Consider the following 21270-nt stretch of genomic DNA (forward strand, 5'->3'; position numbering starts at 1 on the left):
AACTCAGTGCTTGATTTGTGATGGTGTCCATGACGAAACAAAATCAGAACTTAAAATGCTCAGAAAAGTGCTAAAATAACGTTTTAAGAAGCTTAAATTTCAAAAGCTCTCCCTCAATGGTTACAGCACTGGAACCAATTTTTTTTACAAATCAAGTACTGTAAAAACTATAAGAACTAAACTCCGTTCAAACAGGTCTTGGAAGGTCCAATTGTATCGACTGGCTGCCGAGTCACCCTGAGCTGATAGGCATCACTGGATGATGGGCATGTGGTAAGCACACAGCTCTCCCAGCTGTTGTCAGTTTTCGAGACCGGAGCCACTACTTCTCACTCAAGTAGCTGCTCGATTGGTATCAGAGGGGTTGAGTGCACCACTCAGAAGACTCAGACGGTGACTTATCTAAGTGCTAGTCAAGCCCAACAATGCTTAAGTTCGGTGATCTGATGCGAACTGGTGTTACCACTGCAGGCCGGCTGGAGTGGCCGAGCGGTTCTAGGCGGTTCAGTCTGGACAAGCCACCAGTACCCAATGTAATTGAAACTGGTTTGGGCATATGAAGAGATAATTTGTTGACTAGGAAAATCCAGAAAAGATGTCATCATTTGTTGCCAATTTAACAAACAATAAAGAAATTTTGGTAAATAAATTACATATTCAATTTACTTTGTAGTTTCACCAATCCTGCAGCTTCCATCCACACACTACCTCTAAGGCAAACTTCTTTTCTTGTTGATGATTTGTACTGTACAAGTATGGATTATCTTATCCTAACTTGATGTCTTGTAATCATCGAGATCTAACGGAAGTGCCACTGGAGAGAAAGGGAGCTATAGTGAAATGCTTTCTATAATGCAACTCTTATTGTTGGACTCTTCGACAGGGCAGCAGAATTTTAAAACTTAAGAAAGCTCAATGGCGTTGTTGCTGAGGTGACTTTTAGGTTAGTCATGTTTAATTTGCATTAAAGAATGCTGATTTGGCAGAGATGTGGCTAGATTTATGTCAGCTTACACATTAAAATCGAACCTTTCTTATAGATGCATTTCATTCCTACTTTCAAACTTCATCACTTAAGTTCACCCATTCACTACTGAAGTTTACTGCAATAGAGGCAAACAATTAATTGCCATCATCAAAATGAATGCTTTTCATGTATGTTCCATTAACACATATTCCTACTTATTTCGCGATCAACATCCTCTAGATCTCATGATAGTGATGTTCTTCCCTGCCTCTACATCTACATCTACAGCTACACTCTGCAAACCACCATGAAGTGCGTGGCAGAGGATACGTCCCATTGTACGAATTATTAGACTTTTTTCCCATTCTATTCACATATGGAGTGCAGGAAGAGTTATTGTTTAAATGCTTCTGGGCACTATTTAATTAATATACTCGTTTTCATGATCCATGGGGGAGCGATATATTGGATGTATTGGGGACTGTAATACATTCCAAGAGCTATCACAATAAACCAGTTCTTGAAACTTTGTATGTAGGCTTTTTCAGGATAGTTTACGTCTATCTCCTTTCAGACCTGAATTTCCTACTGCTGTGATCTTAATCAGTTGAATCTGTACCACTGGTGTGTATATTCTTCAGTATGTTAGTACATAGATGGACTATAATTAAAAATTTTAATGGAATGTCCAAATGTTTGTATAATGTTCTCTCTGTTGTTAGTTACTGTGCCATTTTAACAGAAGAAGTGTAATATCTTTGCAGTCTACATTTTTATTTTACTTTTTTTATATTCTTACAATGTACAGTTCTTTCTCTCTTCAAATTTTCATTCTATCTACTCACACTCTCTGGAAGACATTTACTAATAGTTCTGTTCAACTGAGCATATTATATAGCATTTCGTGAAATACCTTAGTACCTAAACAGTTCCCTTGTTCTTTTTGAGGTCATCTTTCCATTTTGCTTCTTCATACCTGCTACGACCTTGACAGACGCACTGATGATCCAAATTCGTTATGATCACTGCCCACTGCACGACTGAATGCCACCTGGTGGTGTTGCAAGCACATGACAGGCTTAGGAAAGCAGGCAAGAGGAACAGAGACAAATGGGAAATCATTTTAGGGATGGCATGGGCTGCAGATGGGGAAATCCACTTACATAAAGGTCTTTGACAAAGAACACATTGTTATGACCCAGCATCCGGGAATTAGCATCACAGACACAGCTGGTAGGCTGTCCACTTGTTACTGTCGTGAGCATCTGTGGGAAGTGGTTGAAGGATGGTGAAACCAGGAGCAGCCGAGAAGTTGTTGAACGTCAATGCTTCACCACAGAATGCAGAGGTCAGAGGCTTGCCAGCTGTGTAAAAGAGAATAGACGGCGATGTGAGGGAGATCTGATGACAAAGTACACTGCTGATACAGACACAAGTGTTTTGGAGCACACTTTTCTGCGTGTGTCGTTGAACATAAGGCTCTGTAGCAGATGACCTGTATGAGTTATTGTGATGACACAACAGCATCATCAGTTACAACTGTAGTGGCCTTGAGATCATCGAGATTGGATTGAACTAACGAACTAACTGTGATAAAGAATGAGCTTTTCAGGGGAGTGTACACTATATGAACTTTCCTGCCAGATTAAAACTGTACGTCAGACCGAGACTCAAACTCAAGACCTTTGACTTTCGCAGGTAAGTGCTCTACCGACTGAGCTACCCAAACACGACTCACGACCTGTCCTCACAGCTTCAATTCTGCCAGTACCTCGTCTCCTACCTTCCAAACTTCACAGAAGCTCTTTTGCGAGCCTTGCAGAACTAGCACACCTGGAAGAAAGGATTTGTGGAGACATGCCTTAGCCACAGCCTGGGGGATGCTTCCAGAATGAGATTTTCTCTCTGCAGCGGATTGTGCGCTGATATGAAACTTCCTGGCAGATTAAAACTGTGTGGGGGCCAAGACTTGACCTCATGACCTTTGCCTTTCACGGCAAGTGCTCTACTGACTGAGCTACCCAAGTATGACCCATGACCCGTCCTTACAGCTTCGGTTCTGCCAGGAGGTAGGAGACGAGGAACTGGCAGAATTGAAGCTGTGAGGACAGGTCATGCGTCATGCTTGGGTAGCTCAGTAGTTAGAGCACTTGCACGTGAAATCAAAGGTCCCGAGTCCGAGTCTCGGTCTAGCACACAGTTTTAATCTACCAGGAAGTTTCACGACTGTGATAAAGTTTATTAACATTCAAAAAAATTCGTAGCAGATGTTCTTGACAAAGTTTGTATGAAAAGTGCTAAGAAATGAAACAACATTGTTGTCAAAAGATTTCAAAACATGGGCATCTATTTATCTGTTAGAAAAAATATAGACCTATACATACAAATACATCAAACAACACTTAGCACAAAATGCATAGAACCTTTTTTGTGGTTCAGTGTATTTCTTCTTCTTTCTAAGTACTAAATAATATATTTTTCTTTCCATAGAGTTGAGTTTCACACTATTAAATAGGTTATTGGATGAAAATTGTTTATCGGTTTATATACTTACTTAAACACAGAATAGGCAGAAATAATTTCTTATTTTCAGATAACTGGACTCCTTTGTGGAACACTCTTAGCAAAAATATATTAGCTGACATGATCATTCGCTGGAAGAGGTACTTTAGTCTTCCTATGAAAACCTATTTATTTGTCAACATCGCTAAATTAACACAAATTACTGAACTACCAGTTTCGGCAATATGTGCTGCCATCTGGAGCTCTATAAAAAGAAAACATGCGTGGACTGGTCACGCAATTTCAGGCGCCATGTCATGGATTGCACGGCCCCTCCTGCCGGATGTTCGAGTCCTTCCTCAGGCATGTGAGTGTGTGTTGTTCTTAGCATAGTTTAAGTAGTTTGTAAGTCTAGAGACTGATGACCTCAGCAGCTGGCCCCTTAGGAATTCGCACACATTTGAACATTTTCTTATAAAGAAGATAATAGGGCATACACACTGCAGCATAATGACAAAAACTACGTATCCATAAACCCGAGTTGTGGTAGTTATGTCATACAATGCTTTAACCACTCTGTCACATTACAACTATACAGTATGGTGTAATACAATAACTCACATGAAATGCTGTTGATATGGTCAGATACCATCCAAAGTCAAAATATAATAACGAATATCTCTAATAACTAAAATTTAAATAAAGAATCCAACCCTAAGAAAGTCAAGGCATTACAATTAAATGGCAGGCTTGCTGTCATAATGTATGTACAACATTGAGTACGAATGGTATGACCAAGACATATGCAACATCTTTCCTTTTTTCAGTATAATGCCATGTTGGCTGCAAAATAGTAACTGATGACTGGGTTTGGAGTATAATGGAAGATGGTGCTGAGAGGTACCACCATGTGATGGTCTGCACTGCATGACATCAATTAGGACCAATGTAACAGGGTCACAATTTCGTTTAACATTGGAATTAACAGAGGAAACATGACATCAAAAAAGTATAAACTAACTAATCATAAGAGCAAACTTTAAACAAATTGTATGTAAAGGAGACTCAGAGTCTGTAAAGTGTCATGGATGGCCAGCTATGCCATAAGATAAAAATGGAAACATATTGTGGTGTAACAATGACATAATATATCATATACATTAACAAAATGAAATTAAATGAGCATATGGCGTTGATGGCTGGGAGGCCCCATTAGGGAAGATCAGTCACCAAGTGCAAGTCTTATTTCAGTCGACTCCACATTGGGCGACTTGTGCATTGGTGATGAGGATGAAATAATGATGAGGACAACACAACATAACACTCAGTCCACGAACCCAGGACCGCTGCATAGGAGGCAAGCATGTTACCACTCAGCTAAGCAGGTGGACATACATTAACAAATTTATGCCATATAATGTACGTAATACAATTAGCTTTAGGGAAAACTACACAGCCGATAGTCACATAATTATGAAACATTATTTGACCTTATTGGTCGATTTCACTGCAAGCAAAGAAAGACAATTAACAATTATGCAACAGGAAACTGTAAAACAAGCCCCTACACAATGTAGGCCAGCAATATAAAATACAGTTCATGTATAAAACATTTCTAACAAAAAATGTACCAATATAAAAATATGTATAACATATGCCTTTTGTTTGCTAAATGCTTAGCTTTACATCAACGTGCTGTCACAGTGTGAGTAACATTGTAGTTGAATCTGAGAATACATAGGATAATTTATAAGGGAAGTTAACATAATTAATACTTATTGGCCAACTATGTTATATAACTGCCGTGATACCTCATTTTCACAGCCTGAATATGTTAGCATGAATGGCAAAATACTTTTTTTATTTAATATTTGTATTGTATCTGTCATGTACTCATCGGTTTATGAGAGTTCTTGTAAACAGTTCCACTACCATTTGTATCACAATAATAGGGGTGAGTTTCAGTAACTAAAAGATAACAATCTAAGTTAATGATATCAGAGGCTACATATACTAAGTACTGTACACTTCTGTATCTATTTTGTTGTGTGTAGTGTGTGTCTACAACTATTTCATGTGTGGGAGTGACATACTGTCATTTTTTATAGAACAGAAGTAACATTCTCCACTGAGAGGGGTAGTGATGTGGTTATCACATTGGACTCATATTCGAGAGGATGATGATTCAAGGCCATGTCCACATATCCCGATTTACATTAACTGTGATTTCCCTTAATCAGTAATTCAAATGCCAGTATTGTTTCGTTGAAAGGGCATGGTCGGTTTCCTTCCTCATAATACCCTAATACGAGTGTGTACTCCATCTCTAATACCTAGTTATTGACAAGACATTAAACAGAAATTTCCATCTCATTTTCTCCTCTAAAACATTCTACAAGTTTCCAAAATAATCATTTTGACCCTTTACACTTTCTAGGGCTTTACTGCTTTGTGTGCTATTCCTGTTGCTTTACAACTGTCTTACCACTCCACTGTCTTTTGAAGATTTTTAATATCATTTTGTTTGTTACATGGTTAAGAGGCCTTGTAGCTTGAGTATTCTGACCTAGATCTTGACCAACATCATAACAGTGGAGTGGGCCAAGGCTTATTATAATAATAGTTCCAGTACCAATATTATCACGACAAATACGATCGATTGTCAATAACCAAAAAACTAACAGCCGAGTTATGGCAACCATTAGCCGCACATACGGTTTCGTAAACTTTAGTATTTATTTCCTTGTCACTTAGAAAGTCTACATTATTTTACGTATGACAGTGATATATCGTTGCTTAAAGTATTATACCAGTGTTCTCCATTCAGTTTTACCATTAGTACTGTGTTGGGATTTGATTTAGGACCTAGGCGTCAAGCTAGGAAGTATCACTCCAGTTTCGTCTTAATGTTCAGCATGCTACAGGAACATAATCTTGTGATGCACATTGCATTTAAGTATTAATAAAACATTTTTAGTTGCATACATCTTATGACAAGAAGAATAAAATAATATTTTCAATGCAGGGTACTGATATATATGTAGTTCATAAACCCACAAGTACAGCACAGATACAATACGACAAGTCAATAAAAAAAGTATTTTGCTGTTCCTACCAACTGATTCGGGATGTGAAAATAAGATGTCACTGCAGTTAAATAACATATTCAGCAGATAAGTGTAACTTCTATTAACTTCCCTCATAAATAGGGCTATGTATTTCAGAAATAGTGTGTAATGGTTATAAACCAACTACAATTTTACTCATACAGTAATGGCGTGTTGATGTATGGATAAAAATAATAAAAATGAAAGGTATATTTTGTTTGTAGTTTTATACTGGTACATGCAATTAGTAAAAATCCTTTATACATGAATTGTATTTTACATTGCTATACTACATTGTTCTAGGGCTTGTTTAACAGTTTCCTGTTACATTAGCTTTAACTGTCATCTTTGCTTGCAGCAAAATCGACCAATAAGGTCAAATCCTATTTCATAATTCTGTAAATGTCAACTGTGTAGTTTTTTCCTAAAGCTTATTCTATTACACATATTATATGACATAAATCTGTTAATGTCATTGTTACATCACAATATTTTCCATTTTTTATCTCATGTCACAGCTGGCCATCCATGACACTTTTCTGATGCTGTGTCCCATTTATATACAATTTGTGTAAAGCTTTCTGTGGGGATTCCTTGGAGTACACTACTTCCATGTTACGTTCCTTCTGTCAATTCCAATGTTAAACATAAATATGACCCTGTTACGTTAGTTGTAATTGACGTTATGCAGTGAAAACCGCAACCTGGTGGTACCCCTTAGCACTGTCTTCCGTTATACTCCAAATCCAGTCATCGTTTACTGTTCCACAGCCAATATGTCATTATATTACAAAAAGGCAAGATGTTGCATCTCTCTTGTTCATACTATTTGTACTCCAAGTTGTACATACACTATAATAACACATCTGGCATGTCATTGTAATGCCTCGACTTCCTTGTGGTATTTTTATTTATTTTTGTTTAAATTTCACTTATTAGAGATATTCATTAGTATATTTGGCTGTTGATTGCATCTGACCACATCATGGTATTTAATGAGAAATATTATTTTACAGTATATCGTGTAGACCTAATGCAAAAGTGTGGTTGAAGCACTGTATGATGTAACTACTGCAGCTCATTTTTATGGATATGTAACTTTTGTCATTAAGCTGCAGTGTATTCCCTATTACCTTTTTTATATAACTGCAAGCATAGGCCACTTTACACAGTTGGCTATACCGTAACCCTGTAACACGGCATAGTTTCTATTTGTGCAGGGTGAGTCACTAACTATTGCCACCAAAAATAACTCCGAAAGTATGATAGGAGCTGAGACGTTTGAAAGACAAAAGTTGCGTGGGACAACTGGGGCTATAATACGACATTGGCTTTTAGTTGTTAGGTGTGGTCATGTCAGAGATATGAAGGTCAAATGGCTCTGAGCACTATGGGACTTAACTTCTGTGGTCATCAGTCCCCTAGAACTCAGAACTACTTAAATCTAACTAACCTAAGGACGTCACACACATCGCTGCCCAAGGTAGGATTCGAACCCGCGACAGTAGCGGTCGCACGGTTCCAGACTGAAGCACCTAGAACTACTCGGCCACTCTGACCGGCTATGAAGGTCAACTTTGTTTCTTTTTCTTTTCTTCTTTTTTTTAATGGGATGCTATAGTTTGGTACTTATTTTCTGATAGTGGCTATCGAGAAGAATCCAATAATGTGCAACAGTAACGTGTTTGAAGCTCAACGAAGGTCACAAAGGTGGCATGACGGTCCATTTACAGAAGGTGTTCGAAGTGATGACCGTTGGTATTAATGCAGTGCTGCAATCTTCTTATCGTGGACTCAGTGGTATTCCTTATCACTTCCGCACTTATCGAAGCATATTCTCTGACAATTCTCTATCGCGTATCTTCAGGTGTAGTTGAAATGTCTTTATAAACAATGCCTTTAGCGAACCCCCACAAGAAAAAATCCAGAGGCGTCAAGTCTGGTGAATGAGCTGGCCATGACACATCTCCTCCGTATCCAATCCAACGATTTCGGAATTGTCTCTGCAACTTATTTCTAGCCATCAGTGAAAAATGTGCCGGACACCCATCATGTTGATACCACATTCTGTTCCTTGTTCTTAATGGTATTTCTTCCAATAACAGACCTAATTTTTCTTGCAGGAATGTGTTGTACTTCCTACCATTAAGATATCCTTCGATTGAATAGGGGCCTATAATTCTGTCCTCCAGAAACCCACACCATACATTCACCGACCACGGTTTTTGGTGTGCAACTTGCTGCAGCCAACATGGATTTTCAGTTACCCAGTTATGCTTGTTATGCAAATTAACTTTTCCATGGTTCGTTAATGTAGCCTCGTCGGTAAATAAAATCAAATAAATAAATATGTCATTCCTTTGAATCTGAAGTTGAGCTCATTGGCAGAATTCAATGTGACGCATAAAATCCGTACCAGTTACTTTTTGGTGGAGACTGATATGGTAAGGATGATATTTATGGTGATGGAGAACATGAACAACACTACTCTTGTTCATGCCAGATTCCCTTGCGATTTGACGCAAACTAACCCACGGATTTCGAGCCACAGTGGCAAGAGTACCAATTTCCGTTTCCTCGTTAGTAACTTTCCTTTGCCATTTATGTTTCCAATGCATTAAAGATCCAATTGTTCTCAATTTATCATACACATATTTAAATGTAGGATGTGTAGGGTGAGTACGTCGAGGATACCTTTCAGCGTGTAACTCTCTAGCTCTCACTGAATTTCGTTGGCATTATCTGGAAATGAGAAGCATCATTCACATTCGCTTGATTCGACGATACTAATCTTACTGTTCCCATTGGTGTTGTATTGCAAAACCATCGAATGGTGTTTACATGTCACTGGCATGTTAGATGGATAGGCTGTATTCGGCGAATATTTAATATTTGCACGATATAGGAGAGAGAGTTATAAGTGAGAAGGAATACCACTCAATCCATGATAAGAGGATTGCAGCATTGTGTTGATACCAATGGTCACCACTTTGAACACCTTCTGTAAATGGACATGCATGCCACCTTTTTCACCTTCGTTGACTTCAAAGACCTTGCTGTTACACATGATTGGTTTCGTCTCGATAGTGGCTATCAGAAAATATGTACCAGACTATAGCATCCCATCAAAAAAAAAAAAAAAAAAAAAAAAAAAAAAAAAAAAAAAAAAAAGCTGACCTTCATAGCTCTGACGTTACCCCACTTAGCAACAAAAAACCAACGTCATATTATGGCCCCCGTTGTCCCATGCAACTTCTGTCCCTCAAACTTTTCAGCTTCTATCGTACTTTCGGAGTTATTCTAGGTGGCCATAGTTAGTCACTCACCCTGTGGATCTGGAGATGACAAAACATATTGGCGAAACTAGTAAATCAGTAATTGTGTTAGCATACCGATCTTGGCAAATAAATGGTTTTCACAAGAAGACTACAGTACAAAAGTATAGAAGATGTCATGGAAACCTTTGCAATGTTTCCCGAAAACAAAGAAGACGATGAGTGGGCGCAGCTAGAACGTGTTACCCTCCGATGTTACCAGACGACGCCACTGTCCTCCTCGACAATATAAATGTGAAAAGTTTCTTCACGTACCATTCTGTTTCGTTGACTAGCTTTATGAATGCCGCCTTAAGGAGTGGTTTAACGTTTCTTTCCGTTCTGTTCACTCGACTCTAAATCGATCTTAATGTGACTTTTCCGTACGACTTCGATATTTGACGTGTCTTCATCATTTGAATATCTTTGGCCCATAACAAAAATTTTCCCGCGAGAGCGCCATTGATTTGTTCATAGCCGTTGAATGTGGGTGGGTTCGGATTGAGGTGACAGGTTAATACCGCTTCCATTATTGGTAGCTGAAAAATGTCTTCTGATAAAGTTTGCAAGACAACGGAAGAAGAAATCGAAAATGATAGTGAGAAGGGTAGTGACAGTGACGACTCTTCGGATGAAGAGGGAGGTATCAGACTCGGTGACATTTACATCCCACCTGGTCCAAAACCCGTATGTTCCTTTGATAGTAAGGGACCGAGATTGATGATTACACACATTGATAACGAAAATTTCAAAAGTTATGCTGGAAGGCAAATATTAGGGCCTTTCGATCCGGTGAGTGAAGATTTACTACTTTAGTAAATAAAATAGCATAGAGATATAGTGTTAAAAGTTTGTCATCACGTTCTCATTCATTTATGTGCAAAGCCATGGCAACGGCTTGATATTATGTATGTGCCTCTTGGCAACATTGTATTCGTTACATGTCATAACAAGGTTTTCTGCCCATATTATAGCCGGTTTCGTAGTTAGATGCTTGTTTAAATATCAGTACAGCTGTCCTAGGTGATCGCAAGATTGTTGTAGAATTTCTCGGTTCTTTGACATGTAAATACGTAGTTGTGCACAATGGCCGCTTATTCCCATTATTTAAAAAAAAAAAAAAATTGAAAATGTTGAATTAATGTCGTCGGGTGTGACCAGTGACATAGGAGATATGCGACAAACGCCGTAAACAATGTGGCCATTATAATGTGATGTTATTGATTTTTGTGCCGCCGACTCTGGGTATTGATTTCTTACCTGATCTGTGACATTATGGCTGCTGTGACGTCACGTTTTTGTTCATATTTTGAATTTAATTTCTGTGTAACGTAACATTCTATCGATCGTAATGTCGATGGGTTATGCGGAAAGTAATTCGTTAATTTTTAATGTTTATCAGAAACGGAGAAATCGAGGCTTCCTAGGAAAACTGTTGTATTACTTACTTAATTTTTTAAGATCTCGTGCTTGATTTTCTACTGATGAGATAAATTGTATTCGTTTTACCGGGAACAGATTTTGCTATGAAAAGGGGCAAAAAAATGGTTAGCCTGGGTTGTTATAGAAACTGATGAATGTAATTTTGAAGGAAAAAAAAGTGGGATGTAGGTGGTAGAGGGCATGCTGTTGTTGGACCATAGTTGTGGAGAGTAGTTGTTTCAGGCAGTCACTCTTTTTCCAGATACGATTTTTAAGGCAGTTAAAGACAGGATAGCTTATACTATGTTAATAAAAAATTATATAACAGATAGGTCAATCTTAATGTCAAAGGGGGGGGGGGGGCGGACTAGTTACAAGGGATTAGATGAATTGACTTCATGCATTTGGCTGTGAATCATTCTGTAGGAATTAGGGACAATAAATGGACCTGCACACATACAATTGAAGGGTATTGGGGCAATGAAAAGCCTTATTGGATGGGGGAAAGAGGAATTTCAGTGCTACAGAGTCATTTAGACTTTGGAAAGTGGGGAATAATGTGTGTGCCAAAGGAAGTGCGTCAGATTTGTTCTTGAAATGGTGATTTTTTTTCTTATTTTTGCAGTTATTTTTATCTGTTAATTCTGTTTCATGTTTGATTTTGATGTATGGGGGTGTTTTGTAAGTGGTTTCATAGGTAGCTTTGATTTCTGGGAGAACAAACTACTTGCGATCCTAATCACCTATTGGCAAGTACTGTGACACACCCTGTTACTCCGTACTGTTCATTTCAGCGCTAGTTTTGTATGACAGTGACTTGCTGTGTAGGGAATTTTGCATAGTGTACTGAAGTTGGAAATTGTTTGATGTTGTTGTTAGTGAGTTTGTTGATAGTAGGTTGTAGTGGACTGAAAAGATGTATTTTTTTGAAATTATGGAAGAGGTTCAGAATTTGAGTGGGGTTACCTTGTGACTCAGTAGAACAGCTTAATGTCACAATAATGGCTTTGTTTTAGCTAGAGGTCTAAGTTAGGATGGAATGTGATTAAGATTGAAGTTGGTGAACCCAAAGAATCTGGCAGTGGAAAAGATAAGTCGTGACACTAATCTGTAGTATAGCTTGATGTCTCTTAGTTTGGACTGCAACAGTTCGGTTGAGAGCTGGTGTAGCCAATGAATCTGTCAGTGGAAAAATTACAAATTTAATCACTCCTTTTTTGAGTTGCAGCTGTTTGAACTGTGCTAGTATCTGCAAACTAAGGACAACATCGCAATTCATGAGATATTAAAAAAAAAACAGTGAAATATTTCTCTGCTTAGTGTTGCTACCCAATTGATTTGCATGAGGACACTGAGTAAATGGGTCTATGTTTTTAATTAAATTGTGGCAGGAGGTAGAGGATCAATGTTTTTTAATCAGTCATGGGAGAAGGTAGGTGGATCAATGTTTATTAATATACCAAATGTGACTGCTACAAATAAGCATTGATCCATATACCTTCTCTAATAATTTAATTTAAAAAAATTGATCCATTTACTGGAAATACGGAAGCGTCTGATGCCACCCGTCTGCTTTGACCCATGACGTCACAAATATGGCGGAAACGACCATAAACCACGATTCAAATATGGCGTATATAAAGTCGGTACGTACACGTTATAAGGATGAAAATACATCGAAAAACAAACACATACACTTTCCACAAAAGGCCTAATGACACTAATGGGACAAGGGCGGAAAATGGGGTGTTTTTGGGTGGGGGCAAACTAAATATAAACAAATTTAGACACCCACCCCCATACAAAACCACACAAAACGACAAAAAAAAAAAAAAAAAAAAAAAAACAACGATATCACAATATCATCTGGAATCGGACACTTCCCTTGACCTATATAGCTCAACAGCAGCTCCCGATCCCATAAATTAGGATCCAACACTTCCCTTGGCCTATATAGCTCAAAAACATCTCCCGATACCAATATCAACATACACAGCCACACATTGGGATCGAACACTTCCCTTGACCTGCGCACTGTTAATTTTATCCGTCATATCCATTCCTGAACAAAAACAACCACCAATTAATTTTACTAAAATTAACACATGATGTACAGGGAACAACACTAAATTAACCTTCACGCAAAATCGTTAACTCACTGAAACGAATTCCACTACAAACACAGCCGACACTCTAACAATTCTGGATAATGAGCAAAAGCAAAGTGAGCCCATTACACCACACAAACGAAAACCCTGAACATACCACCAGAGAGCACAACAAACCACAACACGACTACATCTACGAGCACGCCACACTCGCAAACCAAACTCCGCCCGCCGTCATGACGTCACACACAACACCCTTACGTCACGGGTCAAAGCCGATGCGTGGGATCGGACGCTTCTGTCGACCCCATTTACTCATTGTGCTCATGCAGAACGATTGCTTAATCATTTCACTGCCACATTTGATAGGTTTTTAGTGTCGGCAGAAGCGTCCAATCCCACGTGTCGGCTTTGACCCATGACGTAAGGGTGTTGTGTGTGACGTCATGACGGCGCGGAGTTTGGTTTGAGTGTGGCTGTCTCCAGTTCTGTTTTATCTTATTTTATTTACTTTTCTGATCTGTTCGTTCTATCTCGTGAGATTTTTTTTTTTAATTTAAAAACACTTATTACTTATTTTAATTATCTGTTTCCTCCAATTTCTGTTTTAGTTTATTATATTTATCTTTCTGATCTGTACGTTCTATCCCGTGAGATTTTTTTTAAAAAAGACAAAAAACACTAATCAGCTACTGAAGCATCTTTATCTTCTATGGGTTGCAGGGGTTACGACCCCTGGGGAGGTGGGTGGGTATTCATGCATGGCTGTCTTCACTTCTTCACTTACACGTTGTAGCTATGCAAGGCATCTAAATTTTTTTATATTTAGTTTGCCCCCCACCCAAAACACCCCATTTCCCGCGCTTGTCCCGTTAGTGTCATTAGGCTTCTTGTGGAAAGTGTGTGTGTTTGATTTTGTTTCCGCCATATTTGTGACGTCATGGGTCAAAGCAGACGGGCGGGATCGCACGCTTCCGTATTTCCGGTTTTTATGTCAACAATCTGAGGCATGCACAAACACATGTATTGTCATGCGGAGCTAAATGACATAAATCAGTCCACTTAATAGCACTCGCTACCATAATCACAAAGTATCTCACGAAACTCAGTAATACACCGAAAAAGAGTATACAGGGCAATGATTTCAATTATGTCACTAGAAATGCATTGCCTCTCTTCTGGCCTCTCATTGGTTATGTAAGAGAATCACCCTGTTGGCTACATGAAACGGATATGTAGCCAACCTAGGAGTAGTAGATAAGCACTGCCGTTACTGCTGCTGGCCCTGTGCTAGACTTTAGCCAGAGGTTTCATGTCTAGCTACTTGTAGGTGAATAAGAAATGTTTTTATGTATTCTGACAAGCAGTTAAATATAGTATGAAATGTTAAAGCAGTGAAAGTTAAATTTCATTTTGTGCGTTAGTAGCAGAGTTATATTATACACACACAAGTACTTAAGAAGAATTGTACATGAAGTATAACCTACTGTTGTGAGTTTGGCATGAGCATCGGATGAGGAAGGATGGAAGTTCACGCTTTGCTCGGCCATCCTGATTTAAGTTTCTTGTGGTTTGTCTAAATTATTGCAGGTAAACGGCAGGGTAGTACCTTCAACAAGGCTACAGCCAACAACCTGTCCGGTCCTTACTAAATACCTCTGTATATTACTTTCATTTACTGTGGCTATAATAAATTTATGTTGTTTAACCTTTGGTTTTATTTAGAATGGACTAAGGTCATTTGATTTGCAAATGACTGATTTGTCACAGGTTTCTTTGCTTTTGTGGAAGTGTGAGCAGTGAGGCTTTGAATTGTGTGAATATGTGAACTCTAGCACTTTGCTTCATTAGTCAGTGCTCAGCAAGGCATTTAAGTTGGCCAACAAATATGTAATGTATTCACGTATGAATCATTGTGATAAACTTTCTGCACTTTTATATGATAAGCTGTGTAAGGAAATTTCAATGTAGAATAATATTTGTTCATTCTGTTATCATTTATTGTATTCATGATGACTCAGTGCTGTGGAATTTCATTAGGTTTACAAATATTTTTCTGTTAAAACATGGCTATATGTGGCCATTTATACAAGTGTTTTTAACACTTCAACAAATAGGTGATTAATGTAACCTTGAAAGAGGTGTACAATTCTATATTGAATTTGTGGCTGAGTTAGCCACTCTAACTATAATCTAATGTAGATATCTCGAACAAAAAACACTGCCCAGTAGTTTGAAGAAAGCACAGGTACTATCTGTCTACAAGAAAGGTAGTAGAAGTGACCCACAAAAGTACTGTTCAATATCTTTGACATCAATTTGTTGTAGAATATTATAACATATTTAGAGTCCAAACATAATGAAGTATCTTTAACAGAATGGTTTCCTCCATGCCGACCAACACATCCTGAAAACATCGATGATGTGAAACCAACTCGCAACATGAAAGCTATAGGAAACTCTCTTGCTCCTCCCATGTCTCTTACCCGGCAGCCTGCTGTACGTAGTCCCTCAATATCCTATGTGTTCTCAATGGTACTTTCTGGGGTGCAGATCGAACCATGCTCCTCTGTTTGTACGTCTCTTGCCTATTTGAAACTAGACTACGGGTGCTTTGTTTATGCGTCTGCATGTCTGTCCCTCTTATGCTATCTCAACACAATCCACCATGGTGGCATCTGTTCTGCCATTGGTGCCTTTTACACTAGCCCAGTTGAGAGTCTGTATGCTGAAGCTGCTAAACTACCATTGTCCTACCATCGTGACTTTCTCTTTGGAAGGTATGCATGCCGTTTGTCTGCAGTGCGTGACCACACATCCTATGCCGCCTCCTTCGATTATGCCTTTGATCACCAGTTTTGGGTGCGTCCCTCTTCTGTTACCTCCTGGAGTCTGTTTCGGCACTTGCTCCGGCAGCTTCGCTTCGCACTACCTGCAACTTTCATGGTGGGTGTGAGCCCTTTACCACCCTGGCTTCAGAAGCGTCCAGTGTTAACCTTGGCCTTCATTCGCTTCCTAAGGACACTACTCAAGCCTTTCTCTTTCGTTTTCAGTTTCACTGCCTTCTCATGGAACTTCCCATAGTACATTTTCGTACACTGACGGCTCTCGGACTGACCACGGTATTCGGTGTGCCTTCATTGGCACCCATGTCTTTTGATACTGGCTTCCGGCACATGCTCTCGAACTGACCGTGGTGTTGGGTGTGCCTTCATTGGCGCCCACGTCTTTTGACACTGGCTTCCAGCACACTGCTAAGTCTATGTGCAGTGTGCACCATCCATCTCTTAATGAAATGGGTCCAGGAAAACTGTCACTTGCTCACTCTTGGTGGAGCCACTGTGATGTTTATGTGGGTTTCCTGGTCATGGCGGTCTGCCAGGAAATGAGGCTGCTGAGGCTGCAGTCCTCATCTCAGCCCACTAGTTCCTATACTCCCTCCACTGATCTGTGTTCCTGTCTCTCAGGAGGTGGTATCCCTTTGGCATTGCCATTGGTCCTCCCTTTGTGGGAATAAGCTCCGTATTATTAAGCCTCTGCCAGCAGCTTGGATGACCTCTTGGCCCTCCTGCTGGGAGGTGGTCATTTAACTAGGCCTCTTTGTACGCATTGCGCACAAGTTTAACTGTCCGCCACATCCTGATGGAGTGCTCATTTTTTTAACCGTTCATGTTCCCGCTTAGATTTGCCATCTGAGTTATTGGCCGTTTTAGCAAATGACGTGTGGGCTGTCAACCCCGTTTTACTTTTTATCTGCCAAAGCAATATGGTGAAAGCCATTTAATGTTTAGTTTTGGACCTCCGTTTCTGTATGGTATCTTTTGTAGCCCTTTCTCCATGTCCCTGTTTTTAGCTGTCTTCTCTTCTGTCAATGGGCATTGATGCATAGTCATTTTTAATTCCTCTCTGTCTTTGTGTTGTATAGTTTTGACTTGGGTGCGTATGACTCCAGTTGTTTTTGTGCTGCAAACAAGCAAACCTGAAAGCCTTTTATTAAGGCAGTTGGATAAATGCTGTATTTCTTAGTTTTTGGGAAGCATTTGACTTGGCACCACACCAGTGCTTATCAAAAGTTCAGTCATATGGTGTTTCAAGTGAAATTTGTGATTGGATTGATGACTTTTTGGTAGGGAGAACACAGCATTTCATCGTGGATGGAAAGTCGTCAGATGTAGAAGTAACTTTGGATGTGCCTCAAGAAGTGTGTTGGGACCTTTTGCTGTTCTGTATAATGATTTGAGAAAATATTAATAGTAACATAAGGCTTTTTGCAGATAAGTTATCTATAATGAAGTACTGTCTGAACCAAGCTGCACAAGTATTAAGTATGACCTTGATAAGATTTCAAAGTGGTGCAAAGATTGGCAGCTTACTTTAAATGTTCGGAAATATATGCACCACACACACACACACACACACACACACACACACACACACAATCTTTTGACTGTAATATCAGTGAGTCACATCTACATCACATGGATACTCCGCAAATCACATTTAAGTGCCTGGCATAGGGTTCATTGAACAACCTTCACAATTCTCCATTATTCCAGTCTCGTATGGCACACGGAAGAAGTGAACATCTATATTTTCCGCGCATGCTGTGATTTCCCTTATTTAATTATGGTGATCATTTCTTCCTGTGTAAGTCAGCATCAACAAAATATTTTCGCATTCGGAGGAGAAAGTTGACGATTGAAATTTCATAAGATTCCACCGCAACGAAAAACACTTTTGTTTTAATGATATCCACCCCAAATCCTGTATTATTTCAGTGGGACTCTCCCCCCTATTTCGCAATAATACAAGATGTGCTGCCCTTCTTTCAACTTTTTCGATGTACTCCATCAATCTTATCTAGTAAGGATCCCACACCGCGAAGCAGTATTCTAAAAGAGGGTGGACAAGTGTAGTGTGGGCAGTCTCTTTAGTAGATCTGTTAAATTTTATAAGTGTCCTACCTATAAAACGCAGTCTTTGATTAGCCTTCCCCACAACGTTTTCTACGTGTTCCTTCCAATTTAAGTTGTTCGTAATTGTAATTGCTAGGTATAGTTGAATTTACAGCCTTTAGATTTGATTGATTCATCATGTAATCTGAGTTTAAGGGATTCCTTTTAGCACTCATGTGGATGACCTAACACTTTTAGTTATTTAGGGTCAATTGTTGATTTTCAGACCATACAGATATCTCTTCATCATTTTGCAATTTGTTTTAATCTTCTGATGACTTTACTAGCTGATAAATGACGACGTTATCTGTAAACAATCTAAGACGACTGCTCAGATTGTCTCCCAAATCACTACCTTGGGGAACATCAGAAATCATTTCTGTTTTACTCAATGACTTTCTGTCAATGTGAGCTGTGTCGCAGTTGGAATCTGCTAATGCCTGCAAATACCTGTGTGTAACACTTTGTAGGGATATGAAATGGAATGATCATGTAGCCTCAGTTGTGGGTAAAGCAGGTGGTAAACTTTGGTTTATTAGTAGAATACTGGGGTAAGTGCAATCATTCTACAAAGGATATTACTTACTAGTCACCTGTGCAACTCTTTCTAGAATATTGTCCAAGTGTGTGGGACCTGTACCAAATAGGAATAACAGGGGATACTGAACGTGTGCAGTGAAGGGCAGCACATACGGTCACAGGTTTATTTGACCCTTGGATAAGTGTTAATGGTGATGATGAAGAAACTGAAATGGCAGACTCGTGAGGATAGATGTAAACTGTCCTTAGAGTCTCCTAACAAATTGTCATGAACCAGCTTCAAATAATGACTCTAGGAGTATACAATCACCCCCTATGTTTCGCTCACATGGGGATAGGGAGGATAAGATTAGAATAATTACAGTAAACAAAGATGCATTCAGTCATTCTTCCCATGCTGTACAAGTGAATGGAACGAGAAGAAACCCAAATAACTGGTACAATGGGATGTACCCTCTGCCATGCACTTCCCGATGTTTCGCAGAGTGTGAATGTAGATGTGTAATAAGCGGAATGTTGCAACAGATGAGTCTTGTCACATTCTAGTACATTAAAAAAAATAGTAAAATGTCAGTTTTCCTTCGCATCTCTGTTTTTGCGTGGATGGCATCACACACCATGCCTGGTCAAAGCCAATGTGCACTATGTGTAGTTTCAATCCACCTGCTCAACCATCTCCATTGTATATATCTGTAATGAAGTCCATGGAAGGGCAAATAGCGGAAAACATTGTGTAGTGGTATGAGGGAGTGCCATGAAGAAATACTAAAAATCCTGATCAGTGGGGTGTTTGCAGGAGGGGGGATTAAAGTATCATTTTGGTTTCTCTTGAATAATTTTCCACCGTTTATATCTACATCTACATGATTACTCTGCAATTCACATTTAAGTGCTTGGCAGAGGGTTCATCGAACCACAATCATACTATCTCTCTACCATTCCACTCCCGAACAGCGCGTGGGAAAAAAAAGAACGCCTAAACCTTTCTGTTTGAGCTCTGATTTCTCTTATGTTGATCATTCCTACCTATGTAGGTTGGGCTCAACCAAATATTTTCGCATTCGGAAGAGAAAGTTGGTGACTGAAATTTCATAAATAGATCTCGCCGCGACGAAAAACGTCTTTGCTTTAATGACTTCCATTCCAACTCGCGTATCATATATGACACACTCTCTCACCTATTACGTGATAATACAAAACGAGCTGCCCTTTTTTTGCACCCTTTCGATGTCCTCAGTCAATCCCACCTGGTAAGGATCCCACACCGCGCAGCAATATTCTAACAGAGGACGAACGAGTGTAGTGTAAGCTGCCTCTTTAGTGGACTTGTTGCATCTTCTAAGTGTCCTGCCAATGAAACGCAACCTTTGGCTCGCCTTCCCCACAATATTATCTATGTGGGCTTTCCAACTGAAGTTGTTCGTAATTTTTACACCCAGATACTTACTTGAATTGACAGCCTTGAGAATTGTACTATTTATCGAGTAATCGAATTCCAACGGATTTCTTTTGGAACTCATGTGGATAGCGAAGACGTATCCTAATAAAAATTAAACCACATTAAATTTCGTATGAAAAAAGCTCCATTCATTTCGTCTCAAGGTCTAATAGTTTCCATGTTGTGTGGGGTGGGAAAATTGCAAATAATTAAAAATGTTTTAATGGTATAAAATTGTGTTGTTACAGTAGGTTAAGAACAAATATTAAGTTTTTGCATCACATAAAGTGCAGTAGAACTGTACTATGAGGTTAATTATGTTTTGAGGATGTCAGGCTGGAGGAGAAGTGGAAGGTACAAGCATGAAGTTAGGCAGGTTGCCATATTGCAGTCGTGAACTTCCTTCCTATGTAGGTCTGCAAATGGAAAGGTTTGCAAGCAGTACTCCGCACTCTGCGCCTCACTACATCTAAACAACCAACTACAGGGAGTTTAACACAATTCTACTGACCCTTTCACTGTTTGCAACAAGAATCACTGGCTACACAGTGTCCAGACCCAGAGGTGTTTATTTTCCACAAAGTTCATTAACTCTACATGGCATACAGATATGTAATACTAGTAATAAGAGCACAAGAAACACATGTGGACAGATTCTGTGCAAATCTGTGCATGCTGTTTTACACTGCTAGAGGAGAAATTGGTTTGTAGTCATCCTGTACAGCAGTTTGTGTTCTTCTGGGAAAGGTGACTTCCCCCACCACAAGTGCTGCTCACTTTTATAGTCTTTGCCTTGTCAGGATTTCCTGTCCAGTTCCCTTGTGTGAGTGGACTTCAAAGAGCTCGTGTATATACAGTGGCATTTTCAGTTTATTTATTAGCAGCTGTTAAGTGCCATTTATGTAAAATACACTGCC

At 39.2% G+C, this 21270-nt stretch overlaps 1 protein-coding gene across 1 annotated transcript in view; it reads left to right on the top strand.

Moving 5' to 3' along the window:
- The first annotated feature begins 10345 nt into the window (after positions 1-10345).
- LOC126248027 (structural maintenance of chromosomes protein 4-like) overlaps positions 10346-21270 on the top strand; it is a 245003-nt gene continuing 234078 nt past the window's right edge. Inside the window, exon 1 of the mRNA XM_049948624.1 lies at positions 10346-10682. Within this exon, the coding sequence (XP_049804581.1) occupies positions 10437-10682 (246 nt within the window). The 5' untranslated portion in view covers positions 10346-10436. The remainder of the gene's footprint in view (positions 10683-21270) is intronic.

Source organism: Schistocerca nitens, chromosome 3, assembly GCF_023898315.1.
Source record: "Schistocerca nitens isolate TAMUIC-IGC-003100 chromosome 3, iqSchNite1.1, whole genome shotgun sequence".
In the NCBI taxonomy this organism is placed as follows: domain Eukaryota; kingdom Metazoa; phylum Arthropoda; class Insecta; order Orthoptera; family Acrididae; genus Schistocerca; species Schistocerca nitens.